The 24420-nt window shown below is 45.8% G+C and overlaps 1 protein-coding gene across 5 annotated transcripts in view; it reads right to left on the reverse strand.

The window, feature by feature from the left end:
• Positions 1 to 14994: 14994 nt before the first annotated feature.
• The window catches only part of ZNF445 (zinc finger protein 445), a 71268-nt gene continuing 61842 nt past the window's right edge, over positions 14995 to 24420 (reverse strand). For all 5 annotated transcript variants that reach the window (XM_063703730.1, XM_063703731.1, XM_031009823.3 and 2 more), the window contains one exon: positions 14995 to 23969. In XM_063703730.1, the coding sequence (XP_063559800.1) occupies positions 21805 to 23969 (2165 nt within the window). In that variant the 3' untranslated portion in view covers positions 14995 to 21804. The remainder of the gene's footprint in view (positions 23970 to 24420) is intronic.

Consider the following 24420-nt stretch of genomic DNA (forward strand, 5'->3'; position numbering starts at 1 on the left):
CCCCTCTTCCCTCCCTGGCTCAGCTCACCTGCTCTGGCAGTGTGCTTGGTGAGGCCAGGTGTGCTTCCTCCCTTCCTCCCCAGGGCCTCTGCTTCCTCCCTTCCTCCCCAGGGCCTCTCCACCTCGGTCCACACAGGGGCAGTTTCCCCAGGAAACTCTAATTCATTCCATTACCTTCCCCCAGCTGATCTTGGAAACCCCCTTGCTGTGAATATTGGCAAGCTTAAGAGCTTATTGTCCCCACCATGGCATCCAGCTCTTGATCAGTGTGCTTTGAGGGCTTTGTCTTCCAAGCCTTGGACAACCCTGAATGCTGGTTAGTCTTTGGCTGGCTCCAAGATGCAGTGTCACACAAGTACCACCCTGTGGACACGCTGAAGTTCCCATGGAGTCTTTTCTATTGAAAACTCGGCCTCTTACACCGGCTCCCTTCATGTGCATAGCTTTCTCACTGGTACAATTTCCCCAAAGATAATTTAGAATTATAGTGATCACTTTGGGGAAACTCTGATATACACAAAACAAAAACAAAGCAAAATTCTGAATATCCAATGGTCTGCTGTCTTTAATTGGTATGAGGAGGCTCCTAAACATAATTTGGACTCAAAAAATGCTTCTCTAAAATATTCTTTAGCTATAACTAATATGAAATCGGAGCATCTTTTCCCTCATGTGCATCTTTTTTTTCTTTTTTCTTTCTTTTTTTTTTTTTTTTTTTGAGACGGAGTCTCACTCTGTTGCCCAGGCTGGAGTGCAATGGCACCATCTCAGCTCACTGCAAACTCCTCCTCCCAGGTTCAAGTGATTCTCCCGCCTCAGCCTCCTGAGTAGCTGGGATTACAGGCATGTGCTACCACACCCAACTAATTTTTGTATTTTTAGTAGAGACGGAGTTTCACGATGTTGGCCAGGCTGGTCTCAAACTTCTGACCTCAAGTGATCCACCCACCTCAGCCTCCCAAAGTGCTAGGATTACAGGCATGAGCCACCGTGCCCAACCAAGCATCTTTAAAATGTTGACATTTCCAATACCCTTGCCACATTTTGTGAAAGGCTTCAGGTCCAAAACTGTCACTATGTTGGGTAAACAAAAATGTTGGCTGGCAAATCACTCTATTGCATAAACATCAATATTTGGCTAAACATTTTTTTTTTTTTTTTGAGATGGAGTCTCGCTCTGTTGCCCAGGCTGGAGTGCAGTGGCGTGATCTCGGCTCACTGCAAGCTCCGCCTCCTGGGTTCACACCATTCTCCTGCCTCAGCCTCCCAAGTAGCTGGGGTTACATGCGCCCGCCACCATGCCCGGCTAATTTTTTTTGTATTTTTAGCTAAGACAGGGCTTTACCATGTTACCCAGGATGGTCTCGATCTTCTGACCTCATGATCCACCGGCCTCGGCCTCCCAAAGTGCTGGGATTACAGGCATGAGCCACTGCACCTGGCCTTGGCTAAACATTTTAAGGAGACTCTGGATATCAAGAATAAAAGACCCCTCATGAGGAAAATCTTTGTCTTGTTTGCCTAAATGACAGATCATTTTGTTTCACAGGGAGGCATCACTTCCTTCCTTTCCATTAGTTGGAGATTAATACATTCTGGCTTTTAAAAAATTATATGGCTTGATAGAATTGTCACGAACTGAAATTATGTCAAAACCAGATATAGGACACTCTCGTGTGTGTATTGTATATATGTCTAAACTTTCATCCCTCTTCTTACAGAGAAAAATGATCAGTTATTTGTCTAAAGCCAGCTCCCTCTCATTTTTTTTCTATCCCACTTCCTCTCCTTTTCCCTCTTTTGAAAACATGAAAGACTTAACAAAAATTACATTCAGCCGTTATGCCTATATTCTAGGAATTTTTCGTTCAGGTAAAGTCTAAATTGTCTAAAGAAAAAAGTTATTGAACTATTTTTTATGGACACTAGAAAATGTATTTCCCTGATAACCTTTTAAACTAACTATGACAAAAGAAAAGACGCCAACTTCAAAATAAAGGAAAATGTTAGCATGATTCACTCTTTAATTATTAGTTTATCTTTTAAAAAAAATGTTAGTACAATATTTTGGCTTATTCCAGACCAAAATTAGATTTCTTATAATTCAAACTTCCTAAATTTCCTACATTAATTTTATTTATTTATTTATTTTTGAGATGGAGCCTCACTCTGTCCCCAGGCTGGAGTGCAGTGGCACAATCTCAGCTCACAGCAACCTCCACCTCTCAGGTTCAAGCGATTCTCCTGTCTCAGCCTCCCGAGTAGCTGGGATTACAGGTGTGTGCCACCATGCCCAGCTAATTTTTTGTATTTTTAGTAGAGATGGGTTTTCACCATGTTGGCCAGGCTAGTCTCAAACTCTCGACCTCAGGTGATCCACCCGCCTCGGCCTCCCAAAATGCTGGGATTACAGGCATGAGCCACAGCGCCCGGCCCACATTTATTTTATAAATGAAATGTTTTCATCATTTCCATAACTTATTTAAAATAAAAAATTTTGACCGGGCATGGTGGCTCACATCTGTAATCCCAGCACTTTGGGAGGCCAAAGCAGGTGGATCACTTCAGGCCAGGAGTTAGAGACCAGCCTGGCCGACATAGTGAAACCCCATCTCTACACCAAAAATACAAAACTTAGCTGGGCGTGGTGGCACACGCCTGTAGTTCCAGCTACTCGGGAGGCTGAGGCACAAGAATCGCTTGAACCCAGGAGGCGGAGGCTTCAGTGAGCTGAGATCATGCCATTGCACTCCAGCCTGGATGACAGAGCGAGACCCTTTCTCAAAAATAAATAAATAAAATAAAATAACAGATATAAATTCACCCTTGAAATATAGAGCACTCTCAAAAACTGAATTGACTTGACTCTCCCAGAAATCGAAGCTCATATGACTAAAATAATTGCCCTCACCCAGGCATGCCAACTTGTGAAAGTGAAGTATGTAGTTATGCTGGTAGTAAAGGGGCTTTTGTCCACAAATTCAGAGTGCTTAGAGAACCCCAGGGGAGGAGCTCAGCGGGTGGAGTCTCCAGGGATTTGCCTTGGAGGCTGTTGGGAGAGCAGGAGTGAGTGCTGTGATTGGCTGGGACCTTGATGTCACAAAGGTCAGGGACAGCTGCCAGAGAATGAAGCAGAGGGCTGTGGGGTGAAGGGACTGCCAGTCTTCCACCACTCCTTTTCGTGGTCCTTCCCTTCACTGCCTTCCTTCTCCCAGACAGACTGGGCATCCAGTTCCAATCCAAAGGCTGCCCCTTTGACCAGGCCCATCTTCTCCACCTCACATCAGACAGCCAATCGGCTGCCCAGACCTCGAAACCTCAGTAACCTGGAAGGTGAGGACTTTCAGATTTCACCAGGAAGGATTATCCCTTCATACCTTATAAAAGTAACAGAACCGGTCAGGCACAGTGGCTCATGCCTGTAATCCCAGCACTTTGGGAGGCCAAGGCAGATGGATCACGTGAGATCAGGAGTTTGAGAGCAGCCTGGCCAACATGGTGAAACCCCCTCTCTACTAAAAACACAAAAAATTAGCCAGTCGTGGTGGCACACGCCTGTAGTCCCAGCTACTTGGGAGGCTGAGGCAGGAGAATCACTTGAACCAGGGAGGCGGAGGTTGCAGTGAGCCAAGACCTCATCATTGCACTCCAGCCTGGGCAACAAGAGTGAAACTCTGTCTCAAAAAATAAATAAATAAATAAAAACTAATAGAACCTATAAATTCATAGGAAATGGACCTTGGCAAACGTGTGTCAGGAGAGGATGACTTGGAGGTGTCCACCGTGTTTCTTACTGAAGGTTTGTTCAAACCTAGAAATTCACTTGGGACAGCTTATGAGCCCTCTCCTATTCCTGGGAAAGCTTTTAAATTGTCTGACAAAGTCTGTACCCCTGGAGCATGGGTTAGTTTGTTGAAGTCCACAGACCACACAGTTTCTTTGAAGGTGTGCAGCATGAGGGTGAGTTCCTCTATTGCCCACTGATGGAGAACTCACTTAGGCTGTCTTTTCTCTCCTTCAGATGTCTAGAAGTCAATTAGGGTCAAGGAACAACCCTCTACTCACATGCATGTGGGCAAATGAAGTCACAGAACAAATAACCTACCCTGCATCCAGGTTAGATCCTCTTGCACCATTTCCTGCTTCTCTGCGGATCCTGCAATGTGGACCCCTGTCTGGATGTGGTGCTGGGGAGGTGGCTCCTCCCTGTCCCAGAGGCCCATCTCATGTTCCCACACAGGCACAGAGTCCAGGGACACCTCCTGCTGCTGCCTCACCTAAGAGAAAGTGGCCCAAGAAGCACTGGCCCGGTGCCTGCTGATGCCAGGAGCCCTCTGCTACTGCCTGACACAAGCATCCTGCACTTCCCCCTCCCAGGCCCTCCCGAAAGCGTGGGCCACAGGTACCACTCCCTATGCCACTGAGCCCCACATTTCCCATCCCCCAAGCCACTCCCACCAGCCCCACAGCTTTCCTACATTTATGATTTGTCCAAAAATGTGATGTCCTTCAGCCCCCAGAAGGTCATCCTCCAGGCTGTGATCGTCAGACAGGGGGTCCTGCACGGGGTCCTCACAGGCCTTCAACCCAGCACAAATCGTGGCCTGGTTTGACCTTTGAAATATCTCAACATCTAAAATTCAGAGCTTTTTTGGAATATTTATTTTCCATAGATATAATTCTTTCAAATAAATTCCTTAGAAAACAATATCCAGTGTTTCATTATTTGTGCTAACATGTGCTTTTCCCATTTTGGAGATGAAAAATATCATTAGAAATAAAAACTCAATGGACAGAGTAAACATCAGATAAGATGCAGTTAGCAGGCCGGGCACAGTAAAGGTTGCAGTGAGCTGAGATCGCGCCACTCCAGCCTGGGCGACAGAGCAAAACTCCATCACCCACACACAAAAAAGATAAGATGCAGGTAGGAGAGCGGCCAAGTGAACTCAAACAAGATCTGAAGTGCAATCTTCCTTAAGGAGTCCAGAGATGGGTGACAGGACATTTGAAGGAAAAGTTCCAACAGAGCACAGACAGGCTCTAGGAGATCACACAGGGAAAGGGGAGGCTACATCCAAGAGATAAAGCTGAGAATTTCCCAAAATTGATGGAAAACAGGAATTCTCAGAGTGAGGGATGCCACTGAATCCCACAGAGGATAATTGAAAACATCCACACTTAGTTACATTGTAGCAAAAGCATGAAACACTGAAGATAAACCTTGAAAGCTGCTAGGGAAAATATCTGAGGAATTGAAATTAAAAATGATAAAGTTTAATGAAATAGTATCATTAACATACTGAAAAAAATCAGACGTCTCAGATTTGTACGTTCAGCTAATTATTCAACAATTAGGGAACTATGAAGACTTTCAAGATAAAAAGTTTACCATGAGCAGACCTGGACTACAGGAATGTCTTGCTAAAGAATGGTTTCGGTCTGGGCACTGTGGTTCATGCCTGTAATTCCAGCATTTTGGGAGGCCGAGACAGAAGCAACACTTGAGGCCAGGAGTTCAAACCAGCCTAGCAAGACCCCCATCTCTACATAAAAGTTTTTTAAAAATTAGCTGGGTGTGATGTTACGCACCTGTAGCCCTAGCCATTCAGGAGGCTAAGGTGGGAGGATCACTTGAGGCTAGGAGTTTGAGGCTGCAGTGAGTTAGGATAGCACCACTGCACTTCAGCCAGGGCAACAGAGCATCACTCTGTCTCAAAAAAAAAAAATAAAATAAAGCAGTGTTCCTTAATCTTGGCACCCTTGACATTTGGGACTGGATAATTCCTTGTTGTTGGGACAGCACTGGGCAGTGTAGAATGTTTAGCAGTATCCCTGTCCTCGAGATGGGGAGGCTGGCACCTCATGTAAAATGTTTGGCCAGGTTGCAGCCTGTGTTAGCTTGGAGGGTGGATCATAATTTGACCAAATCTGTGGCATTAGGAAAATGGCAAGAATCCAGAATGCTGGTTTTGTTGGCTCCTCCTTGGCTGCTTTTAACAAAGTCCTGTGAGAAAAGTGGTCTCTGGCTGGAGCTTGCCAGTGTGCAAGGAGAGCTAGAAGGACCCAGAGTGTTGTTAATGTAGGTAACCCCTGACTGGCCTGCCACACACAAACGGTTGAATAATTTGGTGTCTTGCAAGTTTGAAAAAATCAGCCACTCATACACCCCAGCCAAGGCAGCTGTGAGCTGTGGCTCTGAAGAGGCAGTCTTTGTAGGAGATAGCCCTGGTGCTGCTAGCAAAGACAAGATTTTGGGTGTTGCTTTTCATAGCAAGCCTATGATATTAGTGAACATGGAGAGATCTGGCACAATCAAGCATTGCTAAAAGGAACTCAAAGGCCTGCTACAAATTTCATAGAGCTGGACATAGGCCATCCCCAGTGAGCCAGGACAAAAACTAGGCAGAGCCCAATGTCCATAAAGTGTGGGCTGGATGGCTGAGCACGGTGGCTCATGCTTGTAATCCCAGCACTTTGGGAGGCTGAGACGGGTGGATCACCTGAGGTCAGCAGTTTGTGACCAGCCCGGCCAACATGGTGAAACCCCGTCTCTACTAAAAATACAAAAATTAGCCGGGTATGGTGGCGCATGCCTGTAATCCCAGCTATTTGGAAGGCTGAGGCAGGAGAATCACTTGAACCTGCGAGGCGGAGGTTGCAGTGAGCCGAGATACTACCACTATACTCCAGCTTGGGTGACAGAGTGAGACTCCGTCTCAAAAAAAAAAAAAAAAAAAAAGAAAGAAAGAAAGAAAGAAAAAAAAAAGAGTGGGCTGGAGCTCCACAGTGGTATCATCATACACAGAATACCATGATATAATGAAAATACAGCATCATCACATGCAATGACATACATAAAACTGACAAACAAAATTTTGAGCAAAAAATGCAAGACAGACAATACTTTATTACTTCATTTCTATAAAGTACAAAAACAGGCAAAAGTAAACCATATTTAAAGATGTCTATAACAGTGGTAAATACTGTGTAAAGGTTGTCGGCTACTTCTGACCTGAAGGGTGAAAACAACCACAGACAATATGTAAATGAATGAATATATCTGAAGATTATATGAAATTCATTTTTTATTTTTTATTTTTTTGAGACAGGGTTGCTCTGTCTCCTGGGCACCATTTCAGCTCACAGCAACCTCTGCCTCCTGTGTTCAAGCTATTCTCCCATCTTAGCCTCCCAGCTGGGATTACAGGCATGAGCCACTGCACGTGGCTACATGTTTTGTATTTTTAGTAGAGACGGGGTTTCACCATGTTGGCCAGGATGGTCTCGAACTCCTGACCTCAAGTGATCCACCTGCCTCAGCCTCCCAAAGTGCTGAGATTACAGGCGTTGAGCCACCATGCCCAGCCCTTGAAATTTAAATTTCAATGTCTCTAAATGAAGTTTTATTGGAACACACCTACACTCATTTGTGTGTGTCTGTGTGTGTGTGTCTGTGTGTGTGTGTGTATGGACGGAGACAGAGAGAGAGGGATTTATGAATTTATGATAAGGAATTGGCTTATAGAATTAAGGAGGCTGGCAAGTCCCAAATCTTCAGGGTGGATGAGCAGGCTGGAGATCCAGGAGAATACATATTCCAGTGAGAGCCCAGTGGCACCTGCTGTGGAGCAGGATTAGTAGATGGTGTGCATGAACTCTGAAGGCAGTCTGCGGAAGAATTCTCTCTTGCCTGAGAGAGAGTCTGGGGCAGCCAGACTTTATGTTCTCCTCAGGTCTTCAGGTGATTGGATGAAGCCCACCCACATGATAGAGGGCAATCTGCTTTCCTCAAAGTCCACAAATTTAAACATTAATCTCATCCAAAGCAACCTCACAGAAACACCCAGCATAACGTTTGACCAAATACCTGGGGACCTTGTGGCTCAGCCAAGTTGACACCTAAAATTTACCCTCACACTCCAGTCCTCCAACATCCCAGCTTCCCTCTTACATCCCTGAATGGCAGAATCCAACAAGGAACCAGCTGGCGAAGCAGCATCGTGCCTGTTCTTTGTTGCCTGTGTTTTTCATTTTAAGTCGGTGGAGTTACACCCCATGGATTCCTTTCTGTCTGCTTCCTTTTCATTAAAATTCTGCTCATGGATTCATCCCTGCAGTAGGTTCATTTTCAGGTGGAAGTGTAGGAAGCACAGGAGATCACAGAAGACCTCAGCAGGCCAGCTTTGCAACATCCTAACAAGGAGACGGGAAACTGAAGTACCACAGGAAGGAGATACTCTCCATCTCTCACCACCCAAAGCTTCCTGGGATGCTAAGGGTCATCGTTCTTTTTTTTTTTTTTTTTTCCCCCACTCTGTTGTCCAGGCTGGAGTGCAGTGGCACTATCTCGGCTCACCACAACGTCCGCCTCCCAGGTTCAAACGATTCTCCTGTCTCAGCCTCCCCAGTAGCTGGGATTTACAGGTGCCCACTACCACGCCTGGCTACTTTTGTATTTTTAGTAGAGACAGGGAGTTCAGACTGGTCTCAAACTCCCGTTCTCAGGTGATCTGCCCACCTCAGCCTCCCAAAGTGTTGGGATTACAGGTGTGAGCCACCGTGCCTGGCCTAAGCCTCACTGTTCTTTTCATCTTTCCTGCTGAGACAGAAGAGGAGATTGAGGATGTGGACATTTTGTTGAGGAAAGAAATAGGACAGACAACTCAATGAAGTCTCAGAGAGCCATTCTAAGAACCCATGTTCTATTTCCAGAACCCATGTCAGGCCATTACTGGGGGGTCTGATGGGGTTATGAGAGAAATGCCCAGGGAGGGAGACTGGAGAAGGTTCAGGGAACAAGTTCTGGCTTCTGCCCTTAGAGGAGCCGGACCTGCAGAGAGAGAGTGGGAAAGTGGAGAACCATCAGCTCACTTTCCCTCTCACCATGGCAAAAGCATCTCCATCAGGCAGGACTGGCTTCATAGGCAGGCAGCCTGGGCAGCCCTGCGGGGCCCCACACTTAGAATGGCCTCCGCCTGCTATCTTGCTCTGCTGTCAGGGTCTTGAAATTCTGAATGGTCTTGAACATCATGCACTGCACCTGGCAAAAAAGCCGGTCCTGATCAGGTCTCAAGGCAGCCCTGGACTTTGGAAGGCAGCACTGATGCCCCACTGAGGAAAGGAATGGCTGCTGAGGACTGAGAACTAGAGCTGAGACTCCCAGGCAGCCCCTTTGGAGAACAGTTTGGCATTTCCCCAAAATGTTAAATGTGGAATTATGTGATCCAGAAAATCACATACAAAATTGTCTCGTGTCCCTTTTAAACATATAGAATGTAACTATTGGAAAGAGAGAGAAAAAAGGCCTGGCTTGGTGGCTCACTTCTGTAATCCCAGCACTTTGGGAGGCTGAGGTGGGCGGATCACTTGAGGTCAAGAGTTCAAGACCAAGCTGGCTAACATGGTGAAACCCTGCCTTTACCAAAAAAAAAAAAAAAAAAAAAAAAAAAAAAAAAAAAAAAAAAAAAAAAAAAATTAGCCGGGCGTGGTGGCGCACACCTGTAGTCCCAAGAGGCTGAGGAAGCAGCTTCACTTGTACCCAGGAGGTGGAGGTTGCAGTGAGCCAAGATTGCCTCCACTCCAGCTCGGGCTACAGAGTGAGACTCTGTCTCAAAAAAGAAAAAAAAGAGAGAAAGAAGTTTTGGAAACATTATTTGCCCTTAGCCATGTTGTGGGTTTATTTCCTACACTGAGTCATATTATGTGTCTCCCAACATGTCTGGAGCAGTTGCTACTCCCTGTACACCAGGTCCAGTGACTATAATGTCATCAATATAATGGACCAGTGTGTCGTCCTGAGGGTGAAAAGGTTCTCAAAGGACCTGGGAACTAGATCATAAGCTGGGCTGCAGAGTTGAGGTAGCCTTGAGATAGGGTGGTGAAGGTGTATCTAGCTGAAAGCAAACTATTCCTGATGGTCTTTACTCACAGGTATAAAGATTCACCAGATGGGTAACTGGGCAGCCAAGGGGATAATCGGATTGGGTGTGCCACACTTCGCCTGCCCCGCTTGCTTTTGGTTGCTTGCTCTGTTATTTTTTTTCCCCATGAAGCTGAAGGCCACGATAGCTGAAGGCTATGCTACTGAACACTGTAACTCAACTTTTACGTGCTACCTTATAGATAACATTTATAAGTCACCATAACAATCACTTATTTTTCAGGAACTTGGGGCAGATCCTGTCCAGTTCAAACCAGTTGAGACTGCCAACCCTTCAACTGGGCCTGTACACATGCCCAAGAGGTGGCCTTTTGTCATCAGAGGGCCAAAAACTTCACCCTCAGATCATGTTAATGCCACCATTTTCTGCACATATGTCATATGAACCCCAATTATGACTGCATTTTCCCCCACTGCCAATCACCTTTCCCCATGCCTCAGACCACCCTACTTCTCTAACCTATAAATCTCTCTAAGCCTCATCTTTGGGGAGGTGAATTTGAGAGCCATTCTCCCATCTCCTCACTGGACAGCCTTGTGAATAATTCTTCTCTCTTTTGCAAAACCCATGTCACAGTGATTGATTTACTGTGTGAGAACAGAACAAACCTGGGCCTGGCTCAGTAACAACTGCAAACCAGTTGTCAGACGTATCGTTTGCTCAGCACTGAAACCACATGTGGAAACAGCACCTTCACTTGGAGTCACTAGTTAATTAAGTTTACAATTAATCCACTTGTCATTCTCCAAGATCCATCTGTCTTCTGCACAGGCTGAGTAGGTGAGCTAAGTGGGGATGTGTTCCCGTCTTTGATGGTGGCACTAATCTCAACAATCTCTCCAGGAATGTGGTATTAGTTTGCTTTAATATTTTTGTGAATGAGGCAGCTCTAGTGGCTTCTACTTGGCCTTTTCTACCAGAATTACTTTTACTGTATGGATCAGGGAACCAGTGTGGGATTCTGCCCATTGTTGACTATGTCTATTCTAATTACGCATTCTAGAACCAGGGAAATAACCATAGGATGGGTTCAGGAATCTACTAGATCTACTGTGAGATGAATCTGAGCCAAAAAGCCCATTGATCTCCTGACCTCCATACACTCTTACTCTGAGGAACCATGGTGGCATTTTGAGTCTCCTGTAATTACTGCTAGTTCAGAACTAGAGGCTGGTTATCCCAGAAAAGTTTAATTATTTGCCCTTCCCAATGCACAATCACTCTGATAAATGGCCTTGGGTGCCTTTGGGGGGCCTAGGAAGATAAAAAGTATAAATTATTGTCAGTGCAGCAGGGTCCTACTTCAAAGGGACCTGGCCTATAAGCAGCTGTGGGTTTGTGAACTAGATCAAGACTTGGAATTGACTGCGTGATTGTAACTCTGTGTTGGTAATTTAGGTCAGACTTTATTCACCAGATCTGGAGCTTTCCTACTTACTCGGATCAAGTAAAACTTTAGTAGGCGGCCCATCCATTTCAGTTCTCAGGACACTGTGATCAGCAGGCAGACATCACAGATCTCTGTGGGTCAGACCATTCAGGATCCTGCTTTGGCTGCACTGTCCATGGCAGTCACCACACCAATTGTGTTCTTGGTGACTAAGCGTTACCATGTGGTCCCTGCCTCCTCAGGATTCCATCAGCCCCACTGCACTTCAGGGAGCATTTCCCACTGTAATGTGGCCTGTATAGAATATCTGGCACTCTCTACATGAATTTATTTCTCATAGTCTTAATGAAAAGTGTCCTCTGGACCCTCCCTGGGTGGGTGAGCAGGTATTTACATGATAAATACTCAAGCATTTTTATCTCCTTAAGCATTTACATATCTTCCTCTACAGTATACCAATGAAGTTCTCGCATTTCAACTCATTCAGTGCAGGTTATGTTTGGATTCGTGTTTTTTTTTTCTTTTGGAGATGAGTTCTCACTATATTGCCCAAGCCAGTCTCAAACTCCTGGCCTCAAGCAATCCTCCCACCTCAGCCTCCCAAGCTGGGATTATAGTGGGTCCATATCTCAACAACTCACAAGCAAATGAAGACAGCCATTCTCAGCTTCTCAAGTTAAAACAATGAACCACAAATCTCTGCTTAATTATCCCATATCGAAGAATTCAGCTTGATCTGACTTTATATTCCTTCCACGATGATCCTGCACCCTTGTTACTGAAAAAGGTTCCCAATCCAGACCCCAAGAGAGGGTTCTTGGATCTCGCACAAGAAAGAATTCAGGGTGAGTCTGTAAAGAGAAAGCAAGTTTATTAAGTAAAGGAATAAAAGAATGGCTACTCCATAGACAGAGCAGCCCCGAGGGTTGCTGGTTGTCCATTTTATGGTTTCTTGATGATATGCTAAACAAGGGGTGGATTATTCATGCCTCCCCTCTCCAGGCCATATAGGGTAACTTCCTGATGTTGCCATGGCAACTGTAAACTGTCACGGCACTGGTGGGAGGGTAGCAGTAAGGATGACCAGAGGTCATTCTCATCACCGTCTTGGTTTTGGTGGGTTTTAGCTGGCTTCTTTACTGCAACCTGTTTTATCAGCAAGGGCTTTGTGGCCTGGATCTTGTGCCAATCTCCTATCTCATCCTGTGACTTAGAATGCCTTAACCGTCTGGGAATGCAGCCCAGTAGGTCTCAGCCTCATTTTGTTACAGGAAAGGGGTCCCGATCCAGACTCTTAAGAGAGTTCTTGGATCTCGTGCAAGAAAGGATTCAGGGCAAGTCCGCAGTGCAAAGCAAAAACAAGTTTATTAAGAAAGTAAAGTGGTGAAAGGACAGCTACTCCATAGACAGAGTAGGACGGAGTAACCTCTAACCTGAGGTCAGTCAAGTGTCCTTGCCTTTTATTAAGAGGGGCCTCTAACTCACTCTGTCTTAGGAGAAACTCCAACTCCCCTAAGTTGGGCCTCTAATCCAATCCCATTTGTTACTCGGGTACCCCATCACTTACCCAAAGTCATCCAATCAGTGCTGCAGTCTATTTCTTTGGGGTTGGGGGGATTTCTTCAGTATCATCCTTTCTGTGGTTTGCCAGAAATATGTTACAGGACCCCAACACTTACGCAAAGGTAGCCGTTGGGTCAACGTTTCTGCACTATAGGCCCTTCTGTGGTCACCAGAAATATGTTACAGGAAAGGGATCCCAATTCAATCCTAGAGGCTAGGAATGCCTAACTTTCTGAGAATGCAGGCCAGTAAGTCTCAGCCTCATTTTCCCAGCCCTCACTCCAAATGGAGTCGCTCTGGTTCAAACACCTCTGACACTTTTACCCAGCCCCTATTCAACATGGAGTTGCTCTCGTTCCAATGCTTCTGACGCTATCTCTACAGATTCCCCAGGTTTCTATAAAAATTGGCAAAATTATGCAATTTGGAGAGTACTGTATCTCCTCAGTCACATTTTGCACTTCACTTTTTTTTTTTTTAAATTGAGACAAAGTTTCACTCTGTCGCCCAGGCTGGAGTGCAGTTGTGCGATCTCGGCTCACTGCAACTTCCACCTCCTGGGTTCAAGTGATTCTCCTGCCTCAGCCTCCCCAGTAGCTAGGATTACAGGCACACACCACCACACCCGGCTAATTTTTGTATTTTTAATAGAGATGGGGTTTCACCATATTGGCCAGGCTGGCTGGTCTCAATCTCCTGACCTCGTGATCTGCCTGCCTCAGCCTCCCGAGTAGCTGGGACTACAGGCGCCCGCTGCCACGCCCGGTTAATTTTTTGTATTTTTACTAGAGACGGGGTTTCACCGTGTTAGCCAGCACGGTCTCGATCTCTTGACCTCGTGATCTGCCCGCCTCAGCCTCCCAAAGTGCTGGGATTACAGGCGTGAGCCACCACGCCTGGCCAAAAAATAATTTTTTTAAAAGGACTCCAGGCAATGATAGACTGGATTAAGAAAATGTGGCACATATACACCATGGAATACTATGCAGCCATAAAAATGATGAGTTCATGTCCTTTGTAGGGACATGGAAGAAGTTGGAAATCATCATTCTCAGTAAACTATCACAAGAACAAAAAACCAAACACCGCATATTCTCACTCATAGGTGGGAATTGAACAATGAGAACACATGGACACAGGAAGGGGAACATCACACTCTGGGGACTGTTGTGGGGTGGGGAGAGGGGGGAGGGATAGCACTGGGAGATATACCTAATGCTAGATGACGAGTTAGTGGGTGCAGCACACCAGCATGGCACATGTATACATATGTAACTAACCTGCACATTGTGCACATGTACCCTAAAACTTAAAGCATTAAAAAAAAAAAATCCAAAAAAAAAAAAACAAGGACTCCAGGCATGGTGGCTCACACCTGTAATCCCAGCACTTTGGGAAGCTGAGGCAGGTGGATCACTTGAGGTCAGGAGTCCAAGACCAGCTTGGGCAACATGGCCAAACCTTGTCTCTACAAAAATACAAAAATTAGCTGGGTGTGGTGGTGCACGCTTGCAGTCCCAGCTAGTCAGGAGGCTGAGGCTGGAGAATCGCTTGAGCCTGGGAAAGTGGAGGTTGCAGTGAGCTGAGATCGTGCCACTGCACTCCAGCCTGGGTGACAGGGTGAGAACTTGTCTCAAAAAAAAAAAAAAAAAAAAAGGCAAAACGCAAAAAGCAGTGGTGGCCATAGGTCATGAGCAACGTCAGCGGACTTTTGGAAGACATATACCTCAGGGAAGGCCATTACATGTTCTTCAGGCAAAAGGTGGTTAACTAACACTCAAAGTCTCATTGTGACCCTCCCTTCTGCTCCCTGCCCCAGCATTAGTAGCTGGGACCTCTCCACAGAAGCACAGATCCAAAGGCCACAGGGCCCCTCCGTGAGCACAGACACTATGTCAGCCCAGCAGTCCACTCCTCCACCATAGGTCTGAGTTCAGCTCCACAAGGTCCCTCTTCCAATCTCCCACCTTTCAACAATTCTAGCCACGTCTCTTTGTTCCTGCTTTGCACTTTGCTCCATATGAGGTGGGATCAATAAACTACCATCACTCAAAACTGGTTCGGATGTTGAAACTGATGACACTGCAGACACCAAGAGGTTATGAAAAAGTTTACTACTCACATGAGGCCTTCTAGGGAAAGCAAAGCGGGCACGCCAGTCTGTTGGGCTTCAGTGAAAGGACGGACAAGTGGCTCTGGTTTTTGTTGTGGTTATGAGAGCTCAGTGTATTTGTGACAGTCAGGGTTTGCACAGTTTGAACTTCCCCTCTGACGCAAAGAGGAAATCGCTGGGCTTTCTTATCAGTTTGTCCAGATCCGGGCAAATTGAGGGGGAGAGCTTGAAAGCTGTTAGCAGACAAACGTCAAACATGGGGAGACTCTATTCTAGCTCCCCCAGTCCTGGGGTGGCAGCTGCTTAGCAGTTGCTACCTCCAAGACACCTTGGCATTTTCTTCTTGCCTTTTTAGCTACTTAAATATAGTACATTTCTTTATAAGGTCTTTGCTAAAATAACTGGTGTGGTTTCTGGCAACTAAAACCTGGCTGATATAAAATCTCCTTGCTGTTCTTAGCAGGGTTAACATTAACTTTAAAAGGTGTGGTAGCTGGCATACAAGTATTTACTCTCCTTTTCCTCATCTAATAAAGTAGAATGAAAAGCATCTCCATCTTCTGGATCCCATTTCTTCATTAAAACTATGAGTTTACAGCTTCTGGCTTCACTTGTTATTTATTAAGCAAAATTAAGGAGATTTAGGCAAGGAGGAGCTTATAATTTCCTATAAAGTGCATGTCTTGGTGATTGTGCGTCAGTATATAGAGAACATCCTCATTTTTAAAAAAACTGTGGCCTGGTATTTCATCATAGATGTACTAGAGTTACTTAAGCATTCGTTTACTAATAGCCATTTGTATTGCTCCTGCTACCAGAAAGCGGTCGTGATCCAGTCCCCAAGAGAGAGTTCTTGGACCTTGCTCAAGAAAAGAATTCGGGCGAGTCCACAAAGTGAAAGTAGTTAATATTAAGAAAGTAAAGAAATAAAGAATGGCTACTCCATAGGAAGAGTAGCCCCAAGGGCTGCTGGTTGCCTATTTTTATGGTTATTTATTGATTATATGCTAAACAAGGGGTAGATTATTCATAAGTTTCCCGGGAAAGGTGTGAGCAATTACCAGAACTGAGGGTTCCTCTCCTTTTTAGACCATATAGTGTTACTTCCTGACGTTGCCATGGCATTTTTTTTTTTTTTTTTGAGACAGAGTCTTGCTCTGTCACCCAGGCTGGAATGCAGTGGCACCATCTTGGCTCACTGCAACCTCCAACTCCCGGGTTCTAGAGATTCTCCTGCCTTAGCCTCTCAAGTAGTTGGGATTACAGGCACGTGCCACCATGCCCAGCTAATTTTTGTATTTTTTAGTAGAGACAGGGTTTCACCATGTTGGCCAGGCTGGTCTCGATCTCCTGACTTCATAATCCGCCCGCCTTGGCCTCCCAAAGTGCTGGGATTACAGGCATGAGCCATCATGCCAGGCCTGCCATGGCGTTTGTAAACTGTCATGGCACTGGTGGGAGTGTCTGTTAGCATGCTAATGCATTATAATTACAGTATAATTACAGCAGTGAGGACAACCAGAGGTCACTTTCATTGCCATCTTGGTTTTGACCGGCTTCTTTACCACATGCTGTTTTATTGGCAAGGTCTTTATGACTGTATCTTGTGCTGACCTCCTATCTCATCCCATGACTTGGAATGCCTAACCTCCTGGGAATGCAGCCCAGTAGGTCTCAGCCTTATTTTACCCAGTTCCCCATTCAAGATGGAGTCACTCTGGTTCGAACGCCTCTGACACTCCCAATTTTTGCAGGTGAGGAAATGGAAGCCTTAAAAGATTAGGTGGCTCACTCTAAGTAACATCATGTACCTGGCAGGGATTTCTATAAAGTCATAAGATGTCAGAGACTATGCTTAAGAAATATTTTTACTTTGAAACACTTTAAGCAAACAGTTAAAAAGTACCCACCACACTACCCTGTTAAAATCTTAACATTGTGATGCCTCTGCATCAATTTTTAGAAAAAAACAAAGAAAACACAACTGAAGCCCCCATGTACCCTCCCCAAATCCATCAGGTCTCCTGCCTTAGGAAGGCAGAATGGTGACTTGCACACATCGTTCAAATACATGATTTTATACTCATTTCATATTATTTGAATCCACAGAAAATAGATTACTGTGCAAAACAATAACACTTTCTATATGTCCACAATGCTTACATGCTAGACACTATTCTAAGCATTTTACATGCATTACTTCATTGACCACCCCCCCACCCACAATCACCCTGTGAGATTGCCACTACTATCCCATTTTACAGAAAAAGTGAAAAACAAGTTGAAGTAACGTGCCCACAGGTACATAGTATGCTTAACTTTACACTAAGGGTACCTTGTATGTAGCTTCACCAACTTTCTAAGCATAATTTTTCATCTATCTGTGTTGAGATGTAACTCTTTCATATTCACTTTCGAAGGACCAAAAACAACCCATTTATTTATCCGTTCTTCTGCTGATGAAATGCAGGCTTTTCCCAATCTTGCTACCTAAACAATACTTCAGTGAAGTCTTAAAATCATTCTCTGTTCACATGGCACTTCTCTAGGATGCATCCAGGAGTAGTTGCTGGGTGGTTAAGTGCACACAACCTTCCAAGATTTTGCAAATTGCCTGGCACAATATTTCTCGCAATTTCTACTCATAAAGCAGTGTGAATTATCGTTGTTCCACGCACTTACCCACACTTGGGCTTTCAAAAATGTGCCAGCTTTCTGAGTGTGAGACGGTCTGTATTATTTTACATTTCAGTCAGTCTTGGTCAGCAGGGGTGGGGCAGACCACACTGAACAGGTGACAGAAAGACCTTCAAATACCCACTCCAGCCATCTGGCTCTCCTCAACCCCAACTTCAGTTCCTCCAAGGGAGTGGGGGAAAGGTGGGAAGGGTTGGAAGGAACCTGAATGTTCTCCAGGCCAGGATGAGATACAAGATGAGACCTGGTGCTCAGGGCAATCAGAAACTGTCAACTGAAGCCAAATAGCTCAGAACCACCCACAGCCGGGTTCCTAACCAGCAGGTGTGTGTTTGTGGGTGGCTTCCAGTCAACATTTCACCCCACAGCCCCTTAAAAAAACCCCAACCCTGACTCAGCCAAACTAAATTCAGCTTCAGATTCCTTAACAGAGGTAATTTTGTGCCAGATCTTTTCTGCATGGCAAACAGATAAATAAGCACCCAACCCTGGCTTCCAGAGTGCTTGGTCTGGCTATGGAGATGGGCATAACCAAAAACACAAACATCACCTGACATAGGAACCAAGAGAGGTGGGGCCACGGGTTTAGAGGCACAAGGGTCAGACAAGGTCAGGCCTTGAAGAATGAAGAGCTGAACTGGCAGAGAGAGGGGTGTGGCACTCCAGGTGAAGGGAGGCAGCACAAGGCAGAACACTCTGGGGGGCTGGCATGGGGAAGGGACAGGAAAGCCAAATCCAACATTGATTCTGCCAAAATCTTTAGTAGTTAGCACCAAGTAGTCAGGCTTCTACTTTTTTTCCTTTCAGCTAATCTGAATTCATTAATATTTATATAATTATAGTACTTATAGAACTAAAATTATTTGAAAACTCAGGTTATTGGACAAATAGGTTCAGTATAATCCCTAATATAAACAGCTTACTTCAGGATAAAATAATTTCTGTTCTTTTGGCCGGGCACAGTGGCTCACACCTGTAATCCCAGCATTTTGGGAGGCCGAGGCGGGTGGATCACGACGTCAGGAGATCGAGACCATCCTGGAGATCGAGACCATCCTGGAGATCGAGACCATCCTGGCTAACACAGTGAAACCCCGTCTCTACTAAAAATACAAAAAATAACCCGGGCGTGGTGGCAGGCACTTGTAGTCCCAGCTACTGAGGAGGCTGAGGCAGGAGAATGGTGTGAACCCGGGAGGCAGAGCTTGCAGTGAGCGGAGATAGCGCCACTGCACTCTAGCCTGGGTGACAGAGTGAGACTTCGTATCAAAAAAAAAAAAAAAAATTCCGTTTTTCACTTCATTCTTTGCACATTTTAAAATTTGATTAGAATGTTTAGAAATAAGCACATTTCATTCTATAAAAATGACAGGTCAGGCACAGTGGCTCACGCCTGTAATCCCAGCACTTTGGGAGGCAGAGGTGGGTGGATTGCTTGAGCCCAGGAGTTTGAGACCAGCGTGAGTAACATGGGAAAAAAAAATAAAACTTTTGTCTCTACAAAAAAATATAAAAAATTAGCTGGCACGGTGGCACACACCTGTAGCCCCAGCTATTCGGGAGGCTCAGATGGGACCTGAGCCTGGGAGGTCAAGGCTGCAGTGAGCTGTGATCCTGCCACTGCACTCCACCCTGGGCAACCCTGTCTCAAAAAATAAAAAAGACAGTAAAAATATCCCTATACTGGGGCAGGAACTTTACAAGGTATCCTGTGGCAAAGGGAGCAGAGATGGGGGGAAAGGGGTGCTAAAAGTTTGATTGGAAAGGGACATTTCCATGGTTATAACACCAACTGACATGGAAGCTGCACCTCTGAGAGGGCCCTGGTCCTAGAGGTCAACCACCTGATGGAGAGCCTTGGTAAACCAAGCCCTCTTTCACCAATCTCAGGAATCAGGTAGCACAGCCAAGCACTCTAACTTCACACATAAGGAAATTGATGCAGAGGTTCATTGACTTACTCAAGATCAATCCTGCCAAGAAAAGGCACACCATGCCTGGAACCCAGATCAGATGACTCCAAGACCCTTCCTATGACTCTGGCCCCCCTGCCCAGCCACTTCTAGTGCCAGTTTTGGGACAGTGAAGGGACATCTTCAGTGCCATGAACAGCTGCTGCCGTAGGAAGGCAAGAGGATGGCAGAACCAAGATGACCAAACCTTCCTGAGGACAAAGCTGAACAGGCATCAGAACACCAACAGGAGACTTCTGCCCCGCCCCCACCATCCCGTGACACCACCACACAATATCAGAGCCTTCATTTTCACCTGCTCATGGCAATCCAGAGCAGGTAAGATTATTCCATACTCTACTGAAAAAGACATCTTCCAGGTTGGTTTCTTCTCATTTCAAGAAATGACCAGCTCCATGAACGGGCCCCTATAGTCGGGACACTGCTCTACTATTAAAACATTTTATCCTTTCATTTATAATCTGACCTCTTCAATAATCAGAAGCAATGATTACTCACATGCTTTAGCAATATCACTCCTTTGCCTTTAAGTAATTGATTCTTGCTTTTTGCTTCAACACAAGTGGGTGGGCCAGTGAGGGAGCTCCTCCCAGAACAGGCCGCCTTTTCTCCTGAGAGCAGCAGGCACACGCACTTGTTCCTTCGGGTTGAATCTGATTGCTAGCACCAGATCTCATACATGGAGAGGGGTATGTGAAGCTGAGAGGGGCCTGCAGTGTGCAGGGGCTAGAGACATGAACACAACAATGGTAAGCGTTTATATCTGCTGAGGCTGAGGATCCTATAGAAAATTCAGAAACGGAGTGGGGAGGAGTCTGATTTATGGGAACTGGCAGCAAGGGTAACTGCATGAGAAGCCTTTCACCCGTTCCATTTTACTGAGTCCTTGGATCTGTGGTTAACCCTCATAAAATATAATTCAGATTCAAACCACATCACTCCTCAACTCAAAATTGTCCAAAAGCTCCCTGCCTCCGAGCCAGCTCAAGCCCCCGTAATGACCCATGATGCTCATATGGCCGGGCCTGTGGCCTCCCTGGCCCCTCTCCTTCCCTTCCAGCTGGCTCCCTGCACTCCATCCCAGGGGCTTCCTTGCTATCCTGAAGACACCAGTCAAGACCCAATCTCCTCTGCCTGCAACTCTCCCTAGAGAGCTACCTGCTACCTCCCTGGCTTCCTTCAGGTCTTTGCTCACATTTCACCTTCTCAGTTGAGGCCCTCCCTGACCAGACTATCTAAAATCACGATTGATCTCCCAATCCAGCACTCCCTCTGACTCTTCACTGATTCACTTTGTCCACTACACACATCACCATCCAGAATACTGCGTATCCCATTTGTTTGTCATCTGTAAAGATCCAAGATGGCAGGATTTTCATCTGTTCTGATCCCTGCTGGGTCTCTGGCAAACACACCAGTGCCTGGTGTATGGGACTGCTCAGCACATTTCTGTTAAACAGATGGACCGCTGCTGCCTATGCAGGCCTGTGGGATGGGGATGGCAACAGGGTACTGGTAGAGCTCCACACGCCAAGTGCTTGAGCCCAGCATCCTGCTCTCCTCCACCTGCCGCTGAGACCACTCTAACCCCCTAGCAGATATCCAAAAGCCAGCCAGGAAGGCTGAAGCCCCAGCCAGAACTCCCCAGGGGGCATTTGGGAAGGCTAGGAGTTCTTGATGCTGCTGCTTTTAAAGTCAACAGAATAGGCATGGCCACAGGCCAAACTTGAAGATAAATCTAGGATCCCACTGGCCCCTTTCCAGCAGCCATAGCCCATGATGCCACAGATATTCTGTCCAACCACAAAGGGCAGTGGTCTCTCTCTTCAGAGTTGTGGAAGGAGACCTGAATAGCGGAGCCGCAGGCTATGGTGCAGAGGCCACTCCTAGGGGCCGGAGTCTCCAGAAGGGCTCCAAAGAACATGGTGCTGCACTTCCCCAGCGTCACATCCTAGCAGGCAGGCTGGGGACTCCCCGAGCTTTCAAATCCTTGGGATTCTGTCACTAGCTTCCAAAATAGAAAGGGCTGGGCCCTTTATCAAAGTTACTCCACAATGCCTATAATTAAGGGTTCTCTAGCAGGGGACTGAGAACCCACCCCCACTGTCACTGTCAGGTCCCAGGCTAATCTCTAATATGGTTTTTCATATGCCGAGCCAGGTTCGAAGACCACCTGAAGGTCTTTCCACACTTGCTGCATTTGAAGGGCCTCTCTCGAGTATGAAATCTCTTGTGGCTAATGAGTTGTGAACTCTTGTTAAAAGTTTTCCCACATATGCTGCATTTGTGGCACTTTTTCCCAATGCTTATGTCCTGGAGTCCAGTGAGCCTGGAGCTCTGGCTGCAAGCTTCTTTGCAGTCTTCGAGGGGCATCTCTTCACTTGGTTTTAGCTTCTGTAATCTCAACTTTGTGTCCTGAGAGGAAGACCGTGCAGGCGGGCTACGTTCAGCCTGTGCTGCTCTGGTGTGTTTCCTCTGGTGACTGGAAAGGGTATGTCTCCCAATGAACTCTTTCCCACACCACTGACATTTGAAAGGTCTCTCTGTAGAGTGGATCCTCTGATGGTTAACAAGGCGATAGTTTCTATCATAAGATTTCCCACATAGATTACATTTATAGCGCTTCTCTCCACTGTGTATTCCCTTATGATCTAAAAGGGTTCTTTTACGTGTAAAGGTTTTCCCACATTCTTGACACCAAAAACGTTTCTCACCAGTGAGGATTTTTGGCTCCACATTTGGAGTCTTTTCACTTTCATGGCAATCATACTGTTTTTGAAGAGAGTGAATCCTCTGATGTCGGTAGAGATTGGAACTCCATCTGAAGGCTTTCCCACACTCCCTGCATTTATATGGCTTCTCTCCAGTGTGAACTCTCTGATGGATAAGGAGGAATGAGTGATTGCGGAAGGCCTTGCCACACTGGCTGCATTTGTAGGGCTCCTCTTTGGAGTGACTGCTCTGAGGAACCTGGAACACTGTGTCCTGACTAAAAGATGGCCCGCCCTCAGGTTTTCTTTTCATGGCATGCTTCTTCTTATGAACAATAAAGGCTGACCTATAGGCAAAGTCCTTCCCACAATCGCTACACTGGTAAGGTTTCTCACCTGTGTGAATTCTCTGGTGGTCAACGAGAGTCTTCTTTCTAGTAAAAGTTTTCCCACACTGCTGACACAGAAATGTTTTCTCCACAGCGGGACCACCCTGGGGCTGACTGCAGTCAGGAGATTGCCTGAAGCCTTCACGACATTCATCTTGTTTGTAGAATTTTTCCTCCTCATGCAACCTCATATGACGAGTAAAGTTTGATCTCCATCTAAAGGTTTTCCTACATTTGGTACATTTATAGGGCTTCTCCTGGGTGTGAATCCTTTGATGTTCAAGAACATATGACTTACAGTGGAAGGATTTCCTGCACTGGCTGCAGTCAAAGAGTTTCTCCCCACTTTGGTCTCCCAAATGATGATCAAACCCTGAGCTGTAGGTGAGAGCTGCCCTATACTGATTCAATTCAAGAAATTTCTTCTTAGCATGGGTTTCTCGGTGCAGACGGTAGGCTGACAGGCGTCGGAAAGCTTTCTCACATAAATCGCATTTATAAGGCTTCACTCCAGTGTGAATTTTCTCATGCCGTGCGCAGTTGGAACTCCACCGGAAGGCTTTCCCACACACCCTACATTTAAATGCTTTCTCTTGAGTGTGAAGTCTCTGATGATACGCAAGATGGGAGCTATGACTGAAAGTCCTTCCACAGTCACTGCACTTAAATGACACTCCCACTGTGTGAAGACTCTGCCCACGTTGGTGATGAGAGCTAAGGCTGAAGTCTTTTCCACACACGTCCTTTTTGTTCCCTTTCAGTCCACTATGAATTCTCTGATGTAGGCTGAAGCCCCCAATCATGTGTCTGAGCCCCTTCCCATATTTCTTGTAGTCATAGTGGTGTGAACTCATTCTGAAGTGTTTGCCACAGCCATGTTTAAGGGATTCCTTTCTTCCAGAAACTCTCAAATGTGTAACATGTTTTAAGTCAAGACTATTACTTCCTGATACTTCAGAGTCTTTTCCTGTCCTGTGACTGAAATTGGTCTCTTCTTTCTTAACTCTTACTTGTATGGGATTTTCACATTGATCCTTCTGCCTGCTCTTCTGTTGAAAAGATTCTCTGAGCCCAATTCCCTCAGAAACACTTGTCGCAGGACATCCTGATGACACAGCTAAGGTTTCTGCTTCTTCCAAAGGTTCCTGATTTAAGATGAATTTGTTTGTTTTACTCTGGAGGTCATCTCCTGACAAAAAATATAACACAAGAGAATGTACTCTTTTCCCATACTTGGAACTGCAGAAAGCACCAAAGGGCAATAAAATGTCTGGGTGGTGAGGCTTTTGCCTGACTGCCAATACCTTTATAAAATAGTCAAACATAAGGCAAAACATGGAAGATTATCCCAGATTACAGGGAAGGGAGGAGAAAAGCAAGATGGGCAGGGCAGCTAGAGATATGCAGACGTCACAACCAGCAGGGAAATAAAAAGGATTAAGAAGAAAGTGTTAAACAGCCAGAGTGGGAGAAGAATCATGGCATTATAGAAAGGTACCCAAAAGCCAAGGGGTGGGGCTCCAAGGAGCACTTGGCTGAAAGGGCTGGAGATCAGCCTACTACAAAAAGAAGGACCAAGAAAAGAAAGAACAGGAGTGGGATGAGGGCTCCTAAGAGCAGAAAGGGGTGAGTACAGGAGT

This window comes from Gorilla gorilla, chromosome 2 (assembly GCF_029281585.2).
Source record: "Gorilla gorilla gorilla isolate KB3781 chromosome 2, NHGRI_mGorGor1-v2.1_pri, whole genome shotgun sequence".
Classification (NCBI taxonomy): domain Eukaryota; kingdom Metazoa; phylum Chordata; class Mammalia; order Primates; family Hominidae; genus Gorilla; species Gorilla gorilla.